At 42.9% G+C, this 22,778-nt stretch overlaps 1 protein-coding gene across 1 annotated transcript in view; it reads left to right on the top strand.

Annotated features, from left to right (window-relative positions):
• Window positions 1-22,778, top strand: part of Lrp2 (LDL receptor related protein 2) — a 162,068-nt gene that overhangs the window by 35,404 nt on the left and 103,886 nt on the right. The window contains 8 exon segments of the mRNA XM_028882005.2: window positions 779-895; window positions 11,248-11,358; window positions 11,696-11,809; window positions 12,795-12,911; window positions 13,808-13,957; window positions 15,086-15,205; window positions 19,600-19,728; window positions 21,731-21,900. Of these exon segments, the coding sequence (XP_028737838.1) occupies window positions 779-895; window positions 11,248-11,358; window positions 11,696-11,809; window positions 12,795-12,911; window positions 13,808-13,957; window positions 15,086-15,205; window positions 19,600-19,728; window positions 21,731-21,900 (1,028 nt within the window).

Below are 22,778 nucleotides of genomic sequence, written 5' to 3'. Positions count from 1 at the left end.
ATCTGGGTCAGTTATTTATTTGCCCCCAGCCGTGAGTGTAAAGTGTCTCAGTCTATTCTTCTATATGAGAGGAAGGTGTTATTGCATTCCCTCTCCCTGTAAAGTAGCCGAGGCTGGCCTGGAACTCTGACCCTCTTGCCTCTCTCTCTACCTTGCCTTCTCGGGTTCTGGAGGTATAGGTATATACCACCACTGCTTCCTGTGACACTAGTGCCACAATTCCTGTGTGTCTGTGAGCCACACCTGTCCTCTGCCTTTTTAAAGATTTGTTTATGTATTCATTAATTTAATAGTGTGTGTGTGTGTGTGTGTGTGTGTGTGTGTGTTTACCTGAATTTATGTGCGCCATGTGCCTGTAGGAGCCTGAGGAGGCCAGAAGAGGGTGATGAATCTTGTGGAACAGGAGTCATTGGTGGTTGTGAGCTACGATGTGGGTGCTGGGAATTGATCCCTGGGTCCTCCCCAAGAGCAACAAGTGCTCTTAACCACTGAAGTATCATTCTATCCCTGTACTTACCTGTCTTTGCTTAATGCCCATATCTTATTTGCCCTCTGTCATATACCTTTTAAATGCATATTGCACTCACCACATGTTAACTAACAGAACTGTCTGCACTTCACAGTGTAAGGCCTTTGCTTTTACACGTCGTCACTGTGAGGTGTGCATCCACTGTATGTTCTCTGCTTGTTTCTTTCCTTAACTATCATCATTCACGTTTGGCAATCATCAATGGGCCAGCCTGCGCTTGGTAATAATGTCCTCTTTTCTTCTCCCCAGCTGGGACCACATGCTCAAGTCAGCAGATGACATGCTCCAACGGTCAGTGTGTTCCGAGCGAATACAGGTGTGACCACGTCAGCGACTGCTCCGACGGCTCTGACGAGAGAAACTGCCGTGAGTCCGCCCCAGCCTCTGCACAGTGTTTAGTTTCGCCTTTGGCATTTTAATCAACTTGCTAGATTTGTTGATGGACAGAAATGCCCACAATACGCCTCTTGTTGTTGAAATCTCCTGGCAGATTCTTTTGTGGATTAGGGGTGATGGTCTGATAGCAAGTCTATTTTTAAGACACTCTGTCCTGCCTTACTCAGCATGTCAAGTTTTTGAAGTAAGAAACTTTAAAGATTAACAGAATTCCCATACCTTATTGACTAATAGAGCACAAAATTCATTTTGGTAAAAAAAAAAAAAAATCTATGGCTTTATTACATTGCTTTGATTATGTTTCTAGGTAAAATTTCTCAATTTTTCTCCTTTTGGTTGACTATATTCTAGATTACTCTGGAAAATAGTTATGTTTTGAAAATGTATTTCTCTATAATGTTAGATTAGTTTGTAACTGTTTACCACAAAGTAAGGCATATAAATCAGTATTCTCTGTATAATGTATAAATAATAACAGTCAAAATAGAAACTGCTGTATTGTATACTATGAAATAAGCAAAGAGGAATCTGTTTCCCTTGAAATTTATATAGAACTGTCAGGTGCTGAGTGTGATCGGGAGCAGAGGCAAGCAGGCCGGCCACCAAGTCACCATAGCAAGTTCTAGGCTGGCCAGGGTTACACAGTGAGACCCTATATGGGAAGACAGACGTTTGGCTGGGGATGTAACTCGGTTGGCTGAGTGTTTGCCTGGCATGCATCATGGCATGCATCATGGCATGCATCATGGCCTGGAGTGGATCCCCAGCCGTGCATACGCCAGGTGTGGTGGTGCGCCTCTGTAACCCGATCCTGGAGGCTTGAGGACCAGGAATGCCATTTCTGTTTCCTTTCATTTTGGACGTTATGCAGATAATTGACCAGACACTGGTTATTTTAGAATTGGTAGGTGTGTGTGTGTGTGTGTGTGTGTGTGTGTGTTCATGAATCAAGGACTTGCTACTTTGTGAAGCAAACATCAGGTTCTTTACCACCACACAACGGTGGTAAATGGTATATTATGCACTCTGTGATTTCAGAGCATTATAAATTCCAGTACTAGGACAGCAGGTCAGGCATCATACTTTCTTGCAAATATAGCAACTAAAACGCCAAAGGGTGTAGACTGCCATGCTCAGAGTCTGGCCACTACCAAAAGGAGGAAAGGCCCATCATTCACAAAGAGAACACCAGAAGCTTGTACCACCAGACCACAGGCTGTCTTTCTTTATCCCTTATTTACAAATGTGTAAAAATGAAGCTTTATTCCAAATGTACTGAGGCTGAAGGAATGCTACTTTGAGAGAGGAAAAGGCAGACGAGGCAGTCTTTGGAGTGTTTCCATGTGAGTAGACTCCAGCCAAGGCCAATATTGCTAGTACAACTTGCTTTGGATCTTTCGGAAAAAACTGGGTGGGATGAGAGCATGCAAGTAGCCACAGTGAGAAAGAGAAGAGGAAGGGACTGAGCTTTTAGATCAATTAATTAAGTGTGTGTGTATACACACATACATTTACATGCACACGAGGCTCCCCATGTGGGTTCTGGGGATTGAACTCAAGTCTTTGGCCTGGTGACCAGTGACTTTATTTACTGAGCCATCCCACCAGACCTGAAACACTCTTTGAAGTACAGATGTTCTTTCAGTGCAAGTGCTTGGTAAGGTGAGGAGAGCGATTCCTAGTCTAGATCCTGCCTCTGGAATGAGACATGTCAGGTTCTCTTCAGTGCACATAAGGCCTTAAGAAAATCTCCTTTATTTAAGGAGTCTTGCAATGACCAGGTCTCACTGCTTCTGCCTTCTGAGTACTGGGGTTAAAAGCATGTGCTAGCATACTAGTAGATTGTATTTTACAAGTTATTCTTTATGGCTTTTTACTGTGGAAGTCTTATTTTAAAGTTCAGGCAAATGCTCATACACACAAACAAACAAACAAACAAACAAAAACTCAAAAGGAGGATAGGGTGGGAGAAGGGGAGGGGAGGAGGAGGAAGAGGAGAGGAAGTCATGTTAGTAGTTTTAGAATTTTCCAGTGTGGATTCTGTTGGTTGCATTCTTTGTCTTTCATGTTTTTTCTTTCTTTCTCTCTTTCTTTCTTTCTCTCTCTCTCTCTCTCTCTCTCTCTCTCTCTCTCTCTCTCTCTCTCTCTCTCTCTCTCTCTTTCTTTGTTTTTTTCTGTCTCCTGGATCTCCTGGAAATTAGCTAGATCTAAAGTTGTCACTCTGGCACCAATGGCATCTGGGAATTCAAGACTCCTCTGTGTATTGTAGGATATGTCTGTCTACTGGATGCTAGTAAGTAGCACATGCTCATTGTGACAACTCAATGTCTTCAGACATTGTCAAAGGTCTTCGGGAGCAAGACCACCCTCTTGCTGCTCCAGCTGCAAATGACTCAGACAGAACAGATGTATGGACCTTCTAGAAGGGGATGTCGCATCAAAGCAACAATCCTCTGTACAGCATGCTGTGCCAAGCTGTCTGTGTTAGTGGGTAGTGACAATCTTTGCTGAGATCCATGTCATCAGTGATGCTTAGCTGTTTTAAGCATCAGCTTGGACATGCAGCAGCTTTAGTGTTCCTGTGTGGTCAAGGGTTAAGTGAGACTCAACCAGAAGCCAGGCACATTTTCCTCTTGCTTCTGTAATTATTCTGCCCAGAAGTCATTGCTTGTGGACAAACGCAAAACAAGATTATGATTATGACTTACATTTCCCTTTTCTCAGAGATAAGGTTGTATCAGAAATGGGTCATAATCTGTCAGATACTTAGAGATAACTCAGACAACAATGGATGAAGTAGAAAAACTCTAGATAATTTATTTCCCTAATATTTGAAGACCAAGAAGCTTGGCTCTATTATTTGTAGCTCTGCCAGTGAGACCAGACCTCTATGTTATGATCCCCACTCTTTCAAGTTTCTAAAGCCAAGACATTGCCCTCCAAGAGAGAACACCTTGTGTCCATTCCAGGAATTCCTTTCCAGAACAAAGAATGATGTGCTGGAGTCTTCTTAGGGAGGTAGAGATGGGGGGAGGAGGTAGAGAATGGATGGGAGAAAGGCAGAAGGATTAAGGGCCCAATAAATGGATCATCTATGACCTCAAAGTGTGAGATAGGCATTGGTGACGCATGTTTGTAATCCCAGAACTTGGGAGGCTGAGTGAGGCAGGCGGACTCCCGAGTCTGAGGCCAGGCCTTCTGCGCCACCCCCTCACATAAATTTCCTATGACATAAGAGATGCTTAATGCATCTGGCCTTTTTGCCTGCTGTGTTTTCATGTAGTGTTGGTTATTCTACACCTTGAGGAGTATTTCTACCTAAGTTAAAAGCTTTGAAATAGGTATAGTACAGGGTCCCCCCCCCAGCCCTCCCCTCCAGTTACTTTATTACTCAATCTGGTCATCTGTAAAATGGCACCTGATATTAAACAGCTTGTCCGTTTCTTCTTTTAAAGGAACAGAAAGACTGAAAACTGCAGTCCATTTTACTTGTAATGGGATTAGCATCAAGCAAAACCACTCATGCAGAGTCTTAGATAAACATCAGAACAATGCCCCAATTATGGGTCATTCATTTAATATACCGCAGTGACTTTCGGCTGCTCGAAAATAGTGGCCATTTTCAGGGAAGTGAAAAAGATTATTTCATTTTATTGAGCGCCAGATAGGAATGATTCTGGTGCAAGTAAAACTATCGCTAATTATCGTGGGTTTGCAGCCCTCTCTTTGTGACTTAGGAATGCTAAAGAAAGGGTAAAATCCCTGTTACAATGGAGGCTTTCTTGCTGGTCAGCGGAGGTATTTGGTCTGCCCTCAACCGCGCCTGCTTGGTCCCTGATGGTTCATTTCTATTGACTTTTTTTTCAGAATTTAAACACTTTTTCATTATATGCCTAACTGCGGAAACTCCAACTGAGGCCGCAGTTGGAAGGGGTCAGGAAGACAGTTGAAGTTACGCTGGACTGTGAGGGCTCTCAGGAAGAACACACTGTCTTGCAGCCTCTGTTCACAACCCGATGCCCAGTGAGCCTTGTTCAAGTGACCCTGGCACACATATCCCAGTACAGTTGTACCTGCTTAGCATTCTCACACCGAGCCAGGATTCTGGGTCCTGAAATTTGAAGAAAAAGAGGGGAAAAAAATCTTTTAAATTTAGTCTCCGTCAAACAAAAACTTTACAAATATCTCCTACCTTTATAACAATTTTAAGATCACAGTTAGTTGTTGCCCAAATCCTCTGTCTGTGTCACAACAAAGCCACACACAGTTGTCCTTAAGGACTCTTGCCCCCCCCCCCCCTTTTTTGAGATATGCTATCACTATATAGCCCTGCTGGCCTGCAAAAGATCCAACTTTGGGAGGATTCTTGTCAGTGTCCGCAGCCACCAACATTTTGTTATATACATAACGGTTCTTGAGTTATTGTTTTGTAATATTCTGGATAGCATTTATGTTGTCTGTTATTCCATCCCTTCAAACAGGATGAGAATTCCACAAGATTAGGAGTTTTATTACATAGCTCCATCTACAGTACCTTGATATTTGTGGTATAAAGTAACAGTAATTTTTTTTTTTTATATTAGTTTGGGCTTTTGAGACATCAGTTTTCTATGTAGCCTGGAATGCATTGTACAGATCTCTTTCAGAGTAATGGAGTTACAGGCATGTGCCGCCATGGCCAGCTGTATGAGTACATTACGTCTATATTCATTATACATGATAGCCTGACACAATTGAAAGGCTGTAAGACTTTTGATTTTACTTGCCATTCTCTTCCCCCGCCCCCCAACAGGGTCTTGTTACATAGTCTAAGCTGTCCTCACGCTCAAGGTCCCCTGCCCAAGTCTCCTGAGTGCTGGGGTTGCAGGTGCATGGCACTGCATTTGTTTTTTGTTTAAACTCAGACCTAAGAAGGTGGATTTCAGTATTTAAATGTTGAGTAGGATCGCACGGGGTAGATGGAAAGGAAAAGAATAGAAGATCGAGATGAAGGCAGCGCTCTGTGGACTACCGGGTCCACATACTGACTTGGGCTCCCAGCAGCCGGGCTAAACCACACTCTTGGATTATGGAGTCCATTTTCACGATTTGGAGGTGCAGCTGGCTACTGGGACTAATCATGAGGATGAGACAGGAATAGATAGGACCAAGGCGCTGACACCACGTAGCTCCACAAGTCCTTCTATATTGGAACAGTGCCACTAAATGTGGTATATGTTAGAAATGTGTGCACAGAAATGTGTGTAACACAAGGGCAGTTTTTGTACTTTGGCAGTCTTTGCACTGTTGACTCTTGTATTGGAGTGTATGTGGCCAGTGTGTATGTACCTGTGCAGGTGGAAGGAGGGCTGAAGTAGCTCTCTGGGCAGTCTCAGACACAGTCTGAGTCTCATCCCAGGCCAGTGCACACAGATGCTAGGTTGGAAATTGGGGACTTTACATACCAAATTGGCATCTTTGTAGAATACGCCATGAGTCTGGACTGTGGAGATGGCCTCAACTTTCCAGGTTTCCTAAAGTAGATGGGAAGTTAAGAGAAAGAATCTCACTGCCTTGAGTTACTTGGTTTTCTTTCTATCTTCTCCTTTCTCCCAGTCTCCCTCCTCCTCCCCCATTTATCCTTCCTCCCTCCCTCCCTCCCTCCCTCCTCCCCCTCTCCCTCCCTTCCTTCCCTTTCCACAGGGTCTTTGTGTCTTGGCTGTCCTGGAATTCACTATGTGGCTCAGGCTGGCCTCAACTCCCCCACCTGCCTCGCCTCCCAGATCCTGAGACTGAAGGCCTGTGCCTTCTTGTCTATGTCCTTACAGTGTTCATAGGATAATGAAGACCATTATCTTAGAGCTGTGTCTTCTGGGGCGAATGATTCCAATCTTAGAGGTTCAGACCCTCTGCTGTATTCAGATGGCTTCTCTCTTGATTGGTTTGGTTTCGAGACAGTCTCTGTATAGTCCTAGCAGTCCCATATTTCACTAAGTAGACGGGCTGGCTCCCTAGATCTGGTGCCATCGTGCCTGGACCTTCTTGATTATGTAACTATAGCATGAAAGCTTCTTGCACAAAAAACAAACCACTTAAGGGGAGAACAATGTGTGTGTATGTTTTGTGGCACGTCAGTCTGTGGGAACAAGTCACTCCATTGGGACAGGAAAAGAGGAAGGAGCAGGGTGACATTTTTGTCTTAATTAACTGGTCCTCGTGAGTCTTTCCTGTCAACAAGGTCCAGAAAGAAGCCAGTGCTCTCAGGAGTTGGTTCCTTGCATTGTGCTTTCTCGGCTTGACAATTTTGCAAGACACCGTGGTCATTGGGTGACTTTGCTCCATGGTGTGTAAGGTTAGGTGTAGGTTTGCCAATATATAAACTCTCAAAGTTATGGTTTCCTGTTCATGGCTTAGCTTGAAATTCCTTATCATTTTTGGCATTTTTTAGCAAGGGAAATTTGGACCTGTTTCTTATGGGTGGATATCCATAGGGGGATTATACCTCAAGTTATCTACACACAGACCAGAAGGTGTACAGGCCTTGTGGTTGGGCGTTGTCCTCCTTTGTTTGATTCATTATCATCTTAGGTGGAGACAAAAATAGCTGTTTGTTCTTCATTCGGAGTGCTGACCTCTGGCCATCCTGATACCACCCTGATCCGGCCCTGTTAGCTTCGGGGGGGGGGGGGAAAGGGCCTTGTCAGGGGATACTGATTAAAATCTCCTTTAAGTTTTATGGTTGGAGAAAACAAGGGCCTTGCCCAGCACATTGATTCCAGATCCTTCCTAGCCATAACAATCACCTTAAATGTGGTAGCCACAGTCCAAACCCAAATAAATTTTCCCTCTGACAGGAGGCTTATCTGGCCAGAGCGCTGGCAGAGAGCTGGCTTTGGGCTGGATGCTGCACTCAGAAGGCTAGATAATGTGTTGACTCCTGGAACTCTCTGGCACATGGTGGTGGTGGGGTAAAGGGTGAGGGATTTGAGTGAGGCCCTCACCTGGCCATTGACATCTCTGGGAGGCAGAATTAATAAACAGTGTGGCCCATTAAAGGCACTTTCGCAAACCACAGCATCCCCATCATGAAAGGAAAACAGCAGTTTAAGTATGAACTCAGTTTTGGGCTATCGTAAAATAAAGTTCTGAACACATTTAAAGCTGTAGTTAGCCTGTTTTGTTTTTGATGTTTGATCTTATGAATTCAGTTTTCAGAAGTAGAAGGTCGCAGAGAGCAAGCAGATGGTGACATCTGACAACCGACCCCATTCATTGCTTTCTTCTCATTATCTTAGATAAGGGTCTATGTGTTCTTCAACTTCTTTTTACTGTTTTTTTTTTTTTTTAAAGAACACTGTTCAGAGCGATATGCTTAGTTATTGTGTACCAGACATGATCACATGCTGAGTCGTGTGCACTTTGACCTTTGGTCCACCAATATATTTTTTTTTGGTAACAACACTAAACCACCCTTTGTTAGAGTTTCTGGGTCCTTCAAACTCTTGGACCCTGGGGATGTCCCTTACATAGCTGCAGGGCACTCATGGCTGCCACCAAGACACCTGTTGTGTGGGGAAATCTTTTGTTCCTCCAAAGGTTTCAGATCACATACCCTTTCTTTCCCAGAGTACCAGAAGCATCCCTGTGGCCGTCCATCCCCTGTGGCTGTCCATTTCCCATATAAAGTGAGGAGGGCAAGATCATTCCCCTCAGTGAGCTCCCGACACCTAGGACACTTTCATGTTGCAGCAACTAAGGGCCGTGGAAAAGACCCTTCTGTTGAAGTCATGTGATCAGTGACTGTGTGCAACTTTGAAAACTCAGATATGGAAGAACAGTTGCTGGCCTAGCTCTGGAATCTGAAAGGAATTAGGATAAGTCTTTTACTATAGAAAACTGGAAAAATATTATTTGATCTTATTTTTAACATCAGGACAAGGTGAATTTAGCTTAGCAAGGATTCTGTACACAGCTTTTGCTTGAAAAGACTTTGGGACCATGTGTGTAAAATCTCAAGTTGGGTTCTTCAGCATACATAGTTTTAGCTTCAAGGTAAGGATGTGCTACCTATCTCACTTTGAAACTTGCCTTTTCCTTGGTTAAAAATAAGTCGGAAAACAACTTGAGAATCACAAGGAAAATAATCCTCAGTGAGAAAGACAATCGGACTCAGGAGGAGAGCACACTTGTGTGAAGGACATACAGAATGTCACATAAGATGTAGTGCCCCACACCTGTAATCCCAACCCTAGGAGAGCTGAATCAGGGGGATCATGAGTTGAGGCCAGCCTGATCTACACAGTGAATTCCAAGCTAGCCTGGGCTACATAGCAAGACGCTGTCACAAAATGAAAGAAAAGTAACAAAGCAAAGCAGACATTCAAAAAAAGTCATGTAACTAAGATGCCTACCTGGGATAGGAAACTCAATAGCAATATTGACCAGTTCTTTCTCCTTCCTCCTCCTCCTGTTTCTCCTTCCTCTTCATCTTCCCTGTCTTCCTCACTTTCCTCTTTCTTTTTTTTTTTTTTTTTGTTTTGTTTTTTTGTTTTTCAAGACAGGGTTTCTCTGTGTAGCTTTGTGCCTTTCCTGGAACTCACTCTGTAGCCCAGGCTGGCCTCGAACTCACAGAGATCCACCTGCCTCTGCTGCCCAAGTGCTGGGATTAAAGGCGTGCGCCGCCGCCACCCGCCGCCGCCGCCGCCGCCGCCGCCCGGCTTTTTTTTTTTTTTTTTTTTTTTTTTTTTTTAAGCAGAGTTTCACTCTGTGTCTCTGGCTGGCCTGGAACCTACTATGTAGTCCAGGCTTTCTTTCCTCAAACTTAAAAAAATAACCCTCTTGCCTCAGTTTCCTGGAGTCACAGTTCTGAGCTACCATCCCTGGTAGTAGTGAACATTTTTTTTTTCTTTTTTAATACACTGAGTGGTGTTTCAGTTCTTTACTCTAAAATAAGTAAGGCAGGATCCATGAGCTCAAGAGTGTCATTATGTAAAGGACATACAGGGCAGACAGACAGCCTGCCACTCCTGCATTGGGCATTGATTTTCTTCTATGACCCAGAAATCTAGGTTAAACATTTAGTTAATATTAATGTGACTGTGTAGATAGATTTATATGTATGCATATGTGTGTGTATGTATGTATGTGTGTATATATGCATGTGTTTATGTATGTATGTGCATGTTATGCATGCATGTGTGTATGTATATATGTATGTATTGTAGCAACTCTTCAGTCACATTTGTTTATTCGGCAACTTCAAGGTTGAAGATATCTGCACTAAGGTAGCGACTTTCCCTTTGTTACTACTGTCTGAATAACACAGCGTGACAAGTATTTGCAGGCATTTTCATTATATGAGGAGTCACAAACCATCTAAAGATACATGAGATGTTCGGGAGGATGGATGCAGATTATGCACAAATCGGCACTATTTTATATAAGGGACTCAGGACTCTTTGGGTTTTGATACTCACAGTATGATCCTGGAGCCAGTCTCCATGGACACCGAGGTATGACAATGATACGTGCTTGAGGAACAATCGTGCTTTTTTTTTTTTTTCATGCTTCAGTGCATTATATTTACATGACTCAGGTCTTTTTAAATGAAGCACATAGTTTCTTTTTATTCCAAGATATTAGAAACTGCTTTTATAGGGCAGTCTTTTTGCAAGTCTCACTTCCCTTTATTTATTTATTTAATTTTTTTTTTTTTTTTTTATTTTACAATACAATTCAGTTCTACATATCGGCCACGGATTCCCTTGTTCTCCCTCCTCCTGCCCCACAATCGTGCTTTTTAAAGCTGTTTCTAGACTTTGTTTTCTTAGGACTGTCTACCCTGTGTGGTATTATTCATATATGTAGACAGAAAATGAGCAGGTTGAGTAAATAGCCACTGGCTATTTTCTCTGCTCTTGGCCAAGGTCTCCTGGTCTCTAGACTTGCTCTCTTCCCGGCCCCCTCCAGTGAGAGAAATAGCCCTTCACTTTTCCAGAGCGTGTGTAGTAGTACATGGGTTTTCCTAGGATGTAATTTGTATTATATAGGAAGGAGTTCCATTTTGAATCATTTTATAATTCATCAGCTTTCATCTCAAAAGTTACACACACATCTTTAGGGAGCTATCTCTTGGCTCCCACATGTTTCTATGGTGAAGTTTTGGTGATTGCTCATTTGTATATCATTTGCTGTGTGTGTCTTTGTTTGATTAGTACACTTGCTCCTCCCTGACTAGTCCCAGGAGGTCAGGGCCATCTCACATCCAATGCCTAGCATATTGCAGCCAACTGAAGGAAATGTTCATTGAAAGGAACATTCGTTATTTCTTTTTCTCACAACAGATTATCCAACATGTGATCAACTCACTTGTGCCAATGGAGCCTGTTATAACACGAGTCAGAAGTGTGATCAGAAAATTGATTGCAGAGACTCCTCAGATGAAGCTAACTGCAGTAAGTCACGTGCCTTCGAGGTGTGTGTGGTAGTCAGTTGACGCTGGCTTATACTGACTCGAGAGGAACAAATGCATACAATTCTTCCCAAGCCTGTGTCCACTGGATCCATATTAACTCGTTGTTTGAAATCATCCACCAGTGGGAGTTTTTGCACCATGAATTTTGGCAGAAGCTACAAATCAGGCCCTTTCAGTTCCCCAGGGACTGGTTGTATCATTGGCCACTGCCTAATATGTGACTTTTAAAACATGAGGTAGAATCTTCCAGTGAAATTAGAAGGTGACAATTCAATTGAAATTATCTCTTTCTTTCTCTTTTTAACCCTGTGTCTCAGCTGTACTGTGTTCACACAAGGAATTTGAATGTGGCAGTGGAGAGTGCATCCTTCGTGCCTATGTCTGTGACCATGACAATGACTGTGAAGACAACAGCGATGAACACAATTGCAGTAAGGGTGTTTCCTCAGACTGGGTCATCTGACAAGGAGTACTTCTTTCTCTCCCATACACTAACAGACTGCATTTTCCCCCTCAAAGAAGTCTGATGGCAGATGAAGCCAAAAGATAATGGAAAGACTATTGGTGCAATCTTGTTAGTATTGCTTGACCTGGGTTCCTCCAGGGATCTCAGTAGAGGCCAAAGTTACTAATAGCTTGCATTCTTCCTTACATTCTTTGAGACAGAGTGGCAAGTCACAACATGTCACAGGACTCTGACGTTGATAGTCGATCTTGAGAGAAAAGGGAGCTTCCTCCTAACAGTGGTTCTAGCTCCAGTTTTGAAATTTCCACTGCATTAAAGTTAGAAGTCCAGGAAAGTTTCTATGTTTGTTGTGAATGACTTTCATTATCTCTGCATCTTTCTGACACAACAAATATCTCTGTGTCTTAGCTGTACTCCAAACTTCCTTTCTTGGAATACTGTAAAGTAAGAAGACATGATGATAGCTGTTTTACCAGCTCCTACGAGTCACCTGCTTCCTGGGGGTTGTCTACTTACAATAATCTCTCACCTGCTTTGATCAGCTGGTGCCCCATCTCCCTGCTTTTCTGGGGAGTTAGGCATGATTTTCTCCTTGGAACCTGGGCATTAAAGAGAGTTAGGCACCGTGGGACGGGTGACTCCGACAGTGTGGATGACAGTCAATGCTTGTGGTAAAGTCAGTAAACGCTGAGTGTTGGCACGGCTGGCATCTTGATCACCGCACAGCTCTGTTCTCCAGCTCCTGAGTTCATTTCCTGGAGGCAAAGCTGCTATTATTTTGGCCTCCTTTTCTTCTTCCTTCCTCCCCCCACCCACCGTGTTTGTCAAGCTATTAAGGCTCAAACCGATGTAGAAGCATCAGTTTCTGGGAGCTGAATGCAGGCAGTGGACGAGCACTTTGATTTTCCCCAGGGACTGTGCCTTTGTAGTTCTCTGTTGCTCTCTTTCAGCCTATGACACATGCGGAGGCCACCAGTTCACTTGCTCCAATGGCCAGTGCATTAATCAGAACTGGGTCTGTGATGGAGATGATGACTGCCAAGATTCTGGTGATGAAGATGGATGTGGTAAGGACTAGACATGAGTCCCATCAAGAATCATAATCCTCTCCTTCCCATCTCTAAGGAATAGCAGGCAGGACAGTTCCTTGTCCTTCTTTATGCCTTTATTTTCTTTGAGATTTATGCCTTTCTTTTCTTTAAGATTTATTTTATGTATATAAAGATTTACCTTATGTATACGAGGCACCAGATCTCATTACAGATGGATCTGAGTCACCATGCGGTTCCTGGGAATTGAACTCAGGACCTCTAGAAGAGCAACCAGTGCTCTTAACCACTGAGCCATCTCTCCAGACCACTTTTGTTTTCCCTTCAAGACTACTTGTCTTACTGATGCACAAATAATAAGCCAGGGAAGGAGGGAAAATGTAATTTGTTTTAAACTTTAGAGCCTTTAAAAATGCCTTAGGCCTGTGGTAACATGTGAGCTTCTATTTTTGAGTCACTGAAGGATGGGCCGTGCTGGGAACATTGGAATGGAATTCAGGATGGGCAGGTTCAGGCAGCTTCCCATAAACTGTCATTTGAGACGGAAATCGCCCCTGGTATTCAGTGTGCTGCCGTCACCAGCGGTCCCTTCCACAGTCCTCAGTTAGCTGACATTCGCCAGGTTTCTGGAAGCATCTACTCATTTTATGTTTCTGTGTTCCAGAGGGTGGCCTTCCCATTTTTGAGTTGTCGTTTTCCTTTGATGATCAATGTTTGCTGGCTGCCTCATTCAAAAGAAGTTATGTGATCCTAGAGGATATCAGGAAAAGGCTGGTGGTAGACTCTGCTGCAACAGATAGCTTGTCTGGATTTTTGTTTCTCACCCGGCCCATGTCTTCTTATAACCATGGGTCATTAGGAATGGCATAATCCCTACCTAGGGTGGTCTATAACTCTCCTTTCTTGCCTTTCAGAAAGTGATCACCGTTATCATACATGTTACCCAAGAGAATGGGCTTGCCCAGGGTCTGGACGATGTATCTCAATTGATAAAGTTTGTGATGGAGTTCCAGACTGCCCAGATGGAGAGGATGAAAATAACACCACGATTGGAAGACACTGTAGTGAGTGCGGGAACTGTATCCGGGATGTTTTTAGAGCAGATTCTCGAATGCCAACGCTGTCGGTTGACACCGGCTGCTCCAGGGACAAACAGTTATTATTTCTCGTGGTGGTTCTTGCCTATACAAAGCCAGTCTTGGTTGGACAATGGTGGAAAGAGCAAGCTCCAACATTCAAGCATTTTTAAATTTCTGCAAGTGTCGTGCTTGGCTGAGTCCAGAATGGAATGAAAGTACATGACAACAGGGAAAGTTGTTTGAATAACAATTATGATGACTCTAATGCATGGGAGATTTTTATTTTGTGCAATACTAGGGCTTAGTGTGATACAAATGCCCTACCCACTGAACTCTGTCCTCTGTCCTGTTTCATACATTTGATATTTTTGCCTTATACTTCCGGTTCCTAGAATGTGTGTTGTTTGGCTCTCTTCTCTTGGTTCTTAGGATAGGTACTATTTTCCAGTGCTAAAACTGAACTGACTATGTAGTATGCCACCACACCCTTTTTATCTCCTTCCTCCAGTTAGCCCATCTATTCTGAGAACATCTCACATCTCAGAGGGGAATACAATTTTGAACTTGATCTCATCATTTGGACACTAACACAGTTGATTTCACAGATGAGTACATATAATTCTAATTCCAAGGACCACCGCTGCCCCCCCCCACTGCCCGCCACCCACCGCCAACAAACAACACTTCTTATATCTAAATGCCCCTCCATTTAATTTGCAAGATTTATTATGAAAGTTCAGAATAAACAAATGATATGTGATCATTATAGAAAATAGACAATAACAGAATGAAAAAAGGCATCTCCTGAAACCCTACTGTTTGAAGCCAACCAAGTTATCACTACCAAAGCTTATTACCCAATTTTTCATGAATGGTACTAGTAACCACTAGTAGCCACTTAGGCCCACACATAACAGATGTTATAACATTAAAATAAAGGGGGGTTTAAGGAACCCAAAGGAAGCATTTGCTAAATAATATTGCAGGAAGGTGGCTGGTTTTCTCGCTCTACTGCATGCTGCTCATTTGGTGTTTCCATCTGGAAGTTATTAGGCCAACATGGTCTTGTCATAGTCTATCCACTTAAGAGCTTCTTTCCTTCTCTCTGTTTAGGTATGGGCAACTGCCCTTTACTAAACTGTGAGTACCAATGCCACCAGACACCATTCGGGGGAGAATGTTTTTGTCCCCCAAGTCACATCATCAACGTCAACGACAGCCGTACCTGCACTGGTAAGTGGCAGCTGGGAGCTCCAAGTAGTTCATCAGAGTGTGCCAGAGGGACACCGGGGCAGTTTCAGCCCCGAGGCTGTGGCAGAGTGACAAGCTGGAGAGGGGAGGTGACATGTCCCCATTCACCCGCTGAGTTGCCTGCTCCCTTGGGAAATATTTAGAGGCCCTGGCAGTGCTGGTTTCCTTTTTTTTTAAGTTAGCATGAGTACTGTGGGGTTGTGGTGCAGCGTTTTCAGACAAAATCTGTTCCTGCTGACTCTCCTATCCATCTCCCTGAGTCCTTAGTGTACTCTTGCCCACCGTCTTCACCTGTTTCTTTTCCTCCTTTGTTACGATGTCTTATGTTTATGTCTACCCCTCCACAATACCTCTTTCTCTCCCTCATGGTCTCCTTTTCCTAGTCCTTCAAATCCATTCCTGTACATGGGTATAAACGTAAGCGAGGGCATAGAGCCAGGCTGGTTTTCAAACACTGAAAAGCAGCACAAGCAAACCTCTTGAAGGAAGGGACCAGGGCTTCACCAGGTCGGGGGGGCTTGCTTCTGAGTTCAGTTAGTTCCTAAACCATGTGGTGGAAGGAGAGACTCAGCCTCTGACCTCCATACACACACACACACACACACACACACACACACACACACACACACACTACACACACACACTTTGTTTTAGGAAAGTATTTATTCTGAAAATTCTAAAATTTTATTCCATTTTATTAAAAAATGCTGAATTTGGATAAATCTAATGAAGTTACAAGCAGTTTTTACTATCAGTATTGGGCTAGAATGTAAGTATACAACTATTGAATATAATTGATCTTCGTAACTATCTGTAGTCACTTGGATGCATTTGCAAATTGAACTTGGAAATGTTTGCTTTTAATTAAATAACTTGAGGACAAGTCAGTATGAAGGCAAAATTGTCTTGCTGCTCACTAACTTAGAGTTCTTGAAATGTTCTTAGTGTTAGTGAGAACTAGGAGAGTTGGGTTTACATGCTGTCAAATGCTGAATTTTTATGTTCAGTAAAATAATCGGAAGAAATTGTCCCTGTGGTATCTGAAGTAATGTAGCTGTTTCCTATTTATTTATTTATCCTCTTGCATCTGCTCACTGAGTTCTGAGATTATAGATTATGTGCTCCCATACACATCCCATTTTAGGTTTTTAAATATCAGCACCGTGTCCCAAGGTATGCCTGTGGCCTAACTGTCCCTCTTAAGTGACTATATTTAGTCTTAAGTGTTAAAATAAAGTGAGCCTGACACCTGTTGTCTTAGCACTTAGGAAACTGAGGCAGGAAGATCATGAGTTAAAGGTCACCCTTGACCTTTATATAGTGAGTTTGAGGCCAGCCTGGGCTACATGAAACCCTATGGTTCATGCCCTTCACCCTGAGACTCAGAAAAATCTAAATTACTACAAACTTCTATCCATGTTTCTAATAATTTCAAGACGTTTTGCAGATAAAATATTCTCTGAAACTGACATGTTTTCTTATGTTTATTCTTGTTGCATTGGGATGCAGTCAAGGGTTAAACTGCACACAGGGTCATCCTCATCTGGCCGGTAGACTTCTCCATCAGCCCCGCCCCCGCTCCCCCCCCCCATCTGAGTGGCACTCCATTTTCCTGGGAGCGGTGCTCATTTGTGGGGTGAGACTGCCCCTTTGGCCAGCGTCAGGCAGCTCTGCCCCCTTGGCTGCCAGCATGCTGCCAATCCCATTTCCAGGCTTTTCCTTCTCTAGGCATTTCCCTTTTCTCTCAGTAGAAAAGGCATTCCAAGAGAAATACCAGAAGCCACATTCTCAGTATTACGTCAGCTTTCCCTTTTTCCTTTCACAATCCCCAAAACAAGTGGCCGAGGTGGGGGCGGGGGCATGGAAGGGTGGGTGGGGAGTGGGGTGTGAGGGGGTGGGGTGGGGGGTTGGGTGTCAGCTGTCTTGCTGTGGAAACTTGATAAGCCATCAAGTCTTTTCGGCAAGAGTGATTTGCTTTTTCAGTGTGCCCCTGTCCTGTGCTGCCCACAACCTGTTCTTGGGCTTTTTTTTCCCCTCTCCCCCTTTTCCTCATAGCACATTTCCTGTCTTTCCAATATGTAACTCTGAACTGAGGCTTGTGTCTACTAGAGCTTCTTAAATGTCAGAGGCTCAGGTCTCTTCCTTTTTTATTATGTTGAGAAGTGGAAAGCTGACATGGCAAGTTTTTTTTTTTTTTGAGTTGTCCAGTTTTACACATAGCCTGCTGACTGATGTGGTGCAGAAGTTCCTCGTTCGTTCTTCTGTGCCGGCAGTTGTTTTTAGGGTTTACCAAACACATTCAGTCTGAGGCACAATAGAAGCAGCATGTCGAACAGTGAGGGACCAGTTTTAAATTCCAGTGGACATCCTTCAGTCTCCCCCCACCCCCACTCTCTTTCGGGGACAGGCTTACAGACAACCTCATTTAGAGATGAGCTCTAAAAGTCTACATTTGAGAGCCTTTGTGACTGGAAGGGCCCTGCCACCTGCAGGGGCCTTTTCTGTGACCTTCCTGTCAAGGATTCAAGAATGCATGATTTACCCCTGAGTTCTAAGGCTGGCTACACTCTTTCATATTCGTTTTAAAGATGACTGTTTTTCTCTTTGTTCACAAAATACAGGACGTTAAGAATCCAGATGTATGCTTGCTTAAGTCGAATTGAGATTTCAGGGGAAATTGTTTTAGTTTGCTCTCTCAAGCATTTCAACTCAACAAATCCTCTGCCTGCTTTTCGCTCTCTGCACGGCTGACTCATTACAGAAACTTCAGGTGTTGGGTGCCTTCTTCAACATTGAATGTGGTGATTAAGAATAAAACGGAGTAATCTTGACATGGAATCTGGTGTCTTTCCGTCATTCGTTGGCCTCTGGTAGTCTTGACCTGGCAGTGGAGTTTCTGTGGCATGCGGGAACAATGGACTGGGCTCATTGTTTCTGATTGACAGGACATGCTGTTTGTTGACAGAATGACATTGTGCTTCAGGGGCAGGGCATGGAGGTCATTCAGCATGCAGGCTTTCACACAGTCAGATGGAGGCATCTTAGGCCTTCTAAGCCAAAAGGGTTTTTAAATTTTGTCAAAGCAGTGTTTGGTAGGAGTGTGGGGGGGGGCGGCGGCAAAGAATAAGAAAGGAAGAGAAATAGATAAATGTGAAGGGGACGGGGGCATACACAGGCTGTGTTTCAGGTCGTGTCCACATCTCTCCTAGCTTCATGAAAGTCCCCCTATTCTGCTTTCATTTTCTTATCTTATTCAACTGATGATAGATGTTTAATTAGCCTTCATTTCCACAAGAGGGATCTAAATGGTACAGTCTTTTCTGTGGTGGTGGTTTCTTTTGAGTCATGGTCTTACCGTGTAGGCACTCCTCTCTTGACTGGCACTGGTGCGTGGCAAAGGAGAGAACATCCAGTGATAGGAAATGGTCGCAATCTCACACAACCATCTAAAGCAAGGGCGCTAGGAAGGGCATTTGTGCCTCAGATGTCCAGTTACAGTTCCCGTCCGTCTGTTTGGTGCCCCCGTTCTTGCTGCCCTCTGACTCCACACCTTCAGTTTTGGGCCTGTCAGACGGCTCAGCGGGTAAAGGTGATTGCCTCCACGACTGATGACCTGAGATGAATCCTAATGTCCTCTGAAGATGATCTTAGTGTTGCTTATGACGTTGAGGTCAAAGCAAAGACATTTGCGTAAACAGAAATTCCCCAATACTTTATTTGCAGCCACAGACCAATTTTAATGAGGGGTCATTTCTACACATTCCAAACCAGTGCTGTTTCTTCAGTCTTCTTGTAGGTAGTAATTATATGTAGCTACTGAACTTTAAATGTGGCAGGCAAGCCTGGGAAACTCATGCTCAGGTAACTAGGGGACAAATGGTTACTATTGGAAAAGCATAGGTTTTCAAGGGGAAGCATTTTTGACAAAATGCATGAATCCTATGAGCCAATATTAATAATGAGATAGAGTAACATGAGTCTGTGGGTACACCGTCTATAAGTAAGTCTTCCCATAGATAATGCTTTTGGTTTTTCTCTTGATGAAAATGTCACCGGGTGGTGGTGGTGGTGGTGCACACCTTTAATCCCAGAACTTGGGGGGTGGGGGCAGAGGCAGGTGGATCTCTGTGAGTTCGAGGCCCACCTGGGCTACAGAGTGAGTTCCAAGAAAGGCGCAAAGATACACAGAGAAACCCTGTCTCGAAAAACCAAAAAAAAAAGAAAAGAAAAGAAAAAAAAAATGTCTCCTTCCTGTTTTTTTTGTGTACTTCTCTGGACAAAGTTGTAACAATATTCATGGACACAGTATTTCTTTCTGGGAACCCCCAAGAAATACTGATGAATATGATTATGTATTTTTTTTTTTCTCACGGCAGATTTTGATGACTGCCAGATATGGGGAATTTGTGACCAGAAGTGTGAAAACCGACAAGGCCGACACCGGTGTCTCTGTGAAGAAGGGTACATCTTGGAGCGGGAGCAGCATTGCAAAGCCAATGATACCTGTGAGTATTTGACTCTTGCATCTCTGACCAGAGACTTCCTTAACTGATGACAGAAGGAAAGAGCGTTTCTGTCCACAGAGTGGCGGTGGCCTTGTGGCCTGAAAGAAAAGAGAAGCCTTAATTGTGTATTATTATTAAGGTGTGAATATTTCTAATATTCTTCTTCTTCTCCCCCTACCCTTTTCAGTATTAAGTATTGAATTTAAGGCCTCAATCATGCACTCTATCTTTGAGTTTCAGCCCTTTTTTTAGTTGGTTTTTGCCCTGGCTGTCCTGGAACTCACCCTGTAGACCAGGTTGCCCTTGAACTCACAAAGATCTGCCTACCTACCTCTGTCTACAAATGTTGGGATTAAAGGTGTGTTCCCAGCTAAGTTTCAGCCATTTTAATGGCTTCTTTATTGGCCAAGGCCATTGTACCACCCAATTAATTTTATGGTAGAGTTACGGCTGCATTTGACACCAAGTTTAATCTTTAACTTACCTATCACAAATGTGTTAAATTACCTGTAGAAATAACTTAGAAAGTTTCAAAACATACTAAACTTGGTTTATATTTTTCTGAATGTTGAATTTCAGCTATTTGTGGAAATCAGTCTGTCCTCAGGGATTTCTGGGTGTTGACTCCTCACCCCTTCCTTCTTGACTTCCACTAAGGCACACCCCCAGCTCTTAGCTCCCTTTTTGTCCCAGTTATCACTCACACTTGGCTTTTAAATGCCTCTGGTGCCTTCTGAAACTGTACTGCTCATGTGATTTCGACAACCACCTTTGTTCATTTTTGAATAGGCAGTGTGCGCATGATCAGTCTGGAGTGATCTTAACAGTTGGGAGGAGGTGGGAGTTCAAGGTCATCCTTAGCTCCTTAGTGGGTCTGAGACAGTCTGGACTTCCCAGGATTCTGTCTCCAGACAGCAAAATAAAAATATGTTCATATTAAAAATTTTTTTAAGTATACTCATATTTAATACATATATAAATATGTTCTTCCATCCTTTATTCTTTCTTCCAAGTATATTTCTTTTCCCATGAATAGTTCCTTTGCTTCATTGCAATTTTAGAAAATTTGAAAATGCAAAAACAAAAAGTACAATTACTGATATTTAATCCCATTTTAACATTTACTAGTAAACTGCATATAGTTCTGCATTTTGATAATGTCACTATGTTCTGTATTAACTCTTTCTTGATTATTATTATTATTTTTGGTTGAAATTTATGAATTAGTGTTGCATAGTGTAGCACACACTGACTTCTAACTCTGGGCAGTCTCCTGCCTCAGCAACCTCCTGAGTACAATGACAGAAATGAACCCCCCTACTTCCTGCATCAACTACATTTTACTATGGCATAGAATGCCATCTTTGAATGCACAGAAAGTTCTAGAAAAATTATTTATTTCTTATGTCTGTGGGTGTTTTGCCTATGTGTGTCCGTGCAATAACAATTGCACATCTGGTACCCGGGGAATCTAGGGAAGGGAGACAGAAAACCTGGAACTGGAGTTGCAGAAGCTTATGAGGTGCCATGCGGGTGTGGAAATCAAACCCAGGTCCTCTGGAACAGCAGTCTGTGCTTTTAACCACTGAGCCACCCCTCCAGCCTTGCATGTACCTTTTTAAACCAGCCAACCTTACTTTAAGCTACTACAAATAAGACTCCGTGAATTATTTCTTTGTGTTATTTTGCATACTTGGGAGTATGTAGTATAAATTTGGATCCACCAGAGCCACACATTCCCAGAGTCTTTCAAATGCATTCTGTATTAAACAGAACATGAAGGTACCCGTGACTATAACGTGTCAGAATCATTAGGGGGCTTGTATTCTTAACTGCGTTGAACCAGTAGTGAGGGCACTGCTCTAACTCACTTTGTCAAGCATCTTTGTGACCCAGTTCACTTCCTGTAATATTGGGAGGGTGATTACTGTCTGCTTGTCTCATGGGGAACACCAAAGCTGACGTCAGTCGGTCCTTCACTGGTTTCGCTCTCTTCTTGCAGTCAGTGAGGCCTCCATTATCTTCTCCAACGGTCGGGATTTGCTCATTGGAGATCTTCATGGAAGGAACTTCCGGATTCTAGCAGAGTCTAAAAACCGTGGCGAGGCTATGGGTGTGGATTTTCACTATGAAAAGCGCATGGTCTTTTGGACAGACCCCATGCACGATAAGGTAAATAGAAAATTCAAGGGTAGAGCTGAATGGAGCCTGAAGGACCAAGTGCTGATAGCTTTTCATTTTGGAGGTGTAGAGGTATAGGGGGGTGTAAGGGGGGTGTAGCGGGGGGAAGAAAGGCCCCTTTTCTTAGGTGTTAATCAGCACCTTCCCATGTTATACTATTACATGTGACCTGTGAGACAAAGACAGCTATTATTTAGATTAGCCTTGAGCTACTTTTAATTTTATTCGTAAAGGAGTCCAAAAGCATAATTAAAAGAAATCATAGACCTTCCAATACTAGATAAATATTCCAGTAGTCATTTTTGAAACCTGATCGTTTAAAATATAAAAAGTGCTCTTGCTCACTTGCATGATAAAAATCAGATTTTTTTCCCCTAAACTTCAGCTTGTACATGGAACTGTACAGTTGAGTGTTGGGCAAAAAACACTGGCAGCTTTTTATGTGACGGCCAAAATTTTGTTACATCATTTTACGTAGTAAGATTGATTTTTGTTAGAATATTGAATATAATACAGATTCAGATTCTTAAAAACTTATATTTTAGAAACTCCTAAAGAGTCATAGAACCTTATTTGTTTATTCTTGTTATATTTCTTTTTAATATGAAACCAAGTATGCCTTTATAAGGTTCTAATTAAGAGATAACACACAACATTGAAAATTTTGGACCGTTAGCAATTGTAATTTGAATAAAAATAAAAAACCAAAACAGGCTACCAACATCTCCACCTCCGCCCCCCAAAAATCTAAACCAAGGATGAAAAAAAAAATGCAGGCTTAAAAAAGCAAAACAAAATAAAAACCTCCACAGAATCCAAACATGTGTTTACCTTATATGTATTCTGAACAAAATCCATTTTCTCCTTGT

The sequence above is a fragment of the Peromyscus leucopus genome, chromosome 4 (assembly GCF_004664715.2).
Source record: "Peromyscus leucopus breed LL Stock chromosome 4, UCI_PerLeu_2.1, whole genome shotgun sequence".
NCBI lineage: Eukaryota > Metazoa > Chordata > Mammalia > Rodentia > Cricetidae > Peromyscus > Peromyscus leucopus.
Note: the sequence above shows the minus strand (reverse complement) of the source record. Positions and strands in the feature narration are given on the sequence as shown.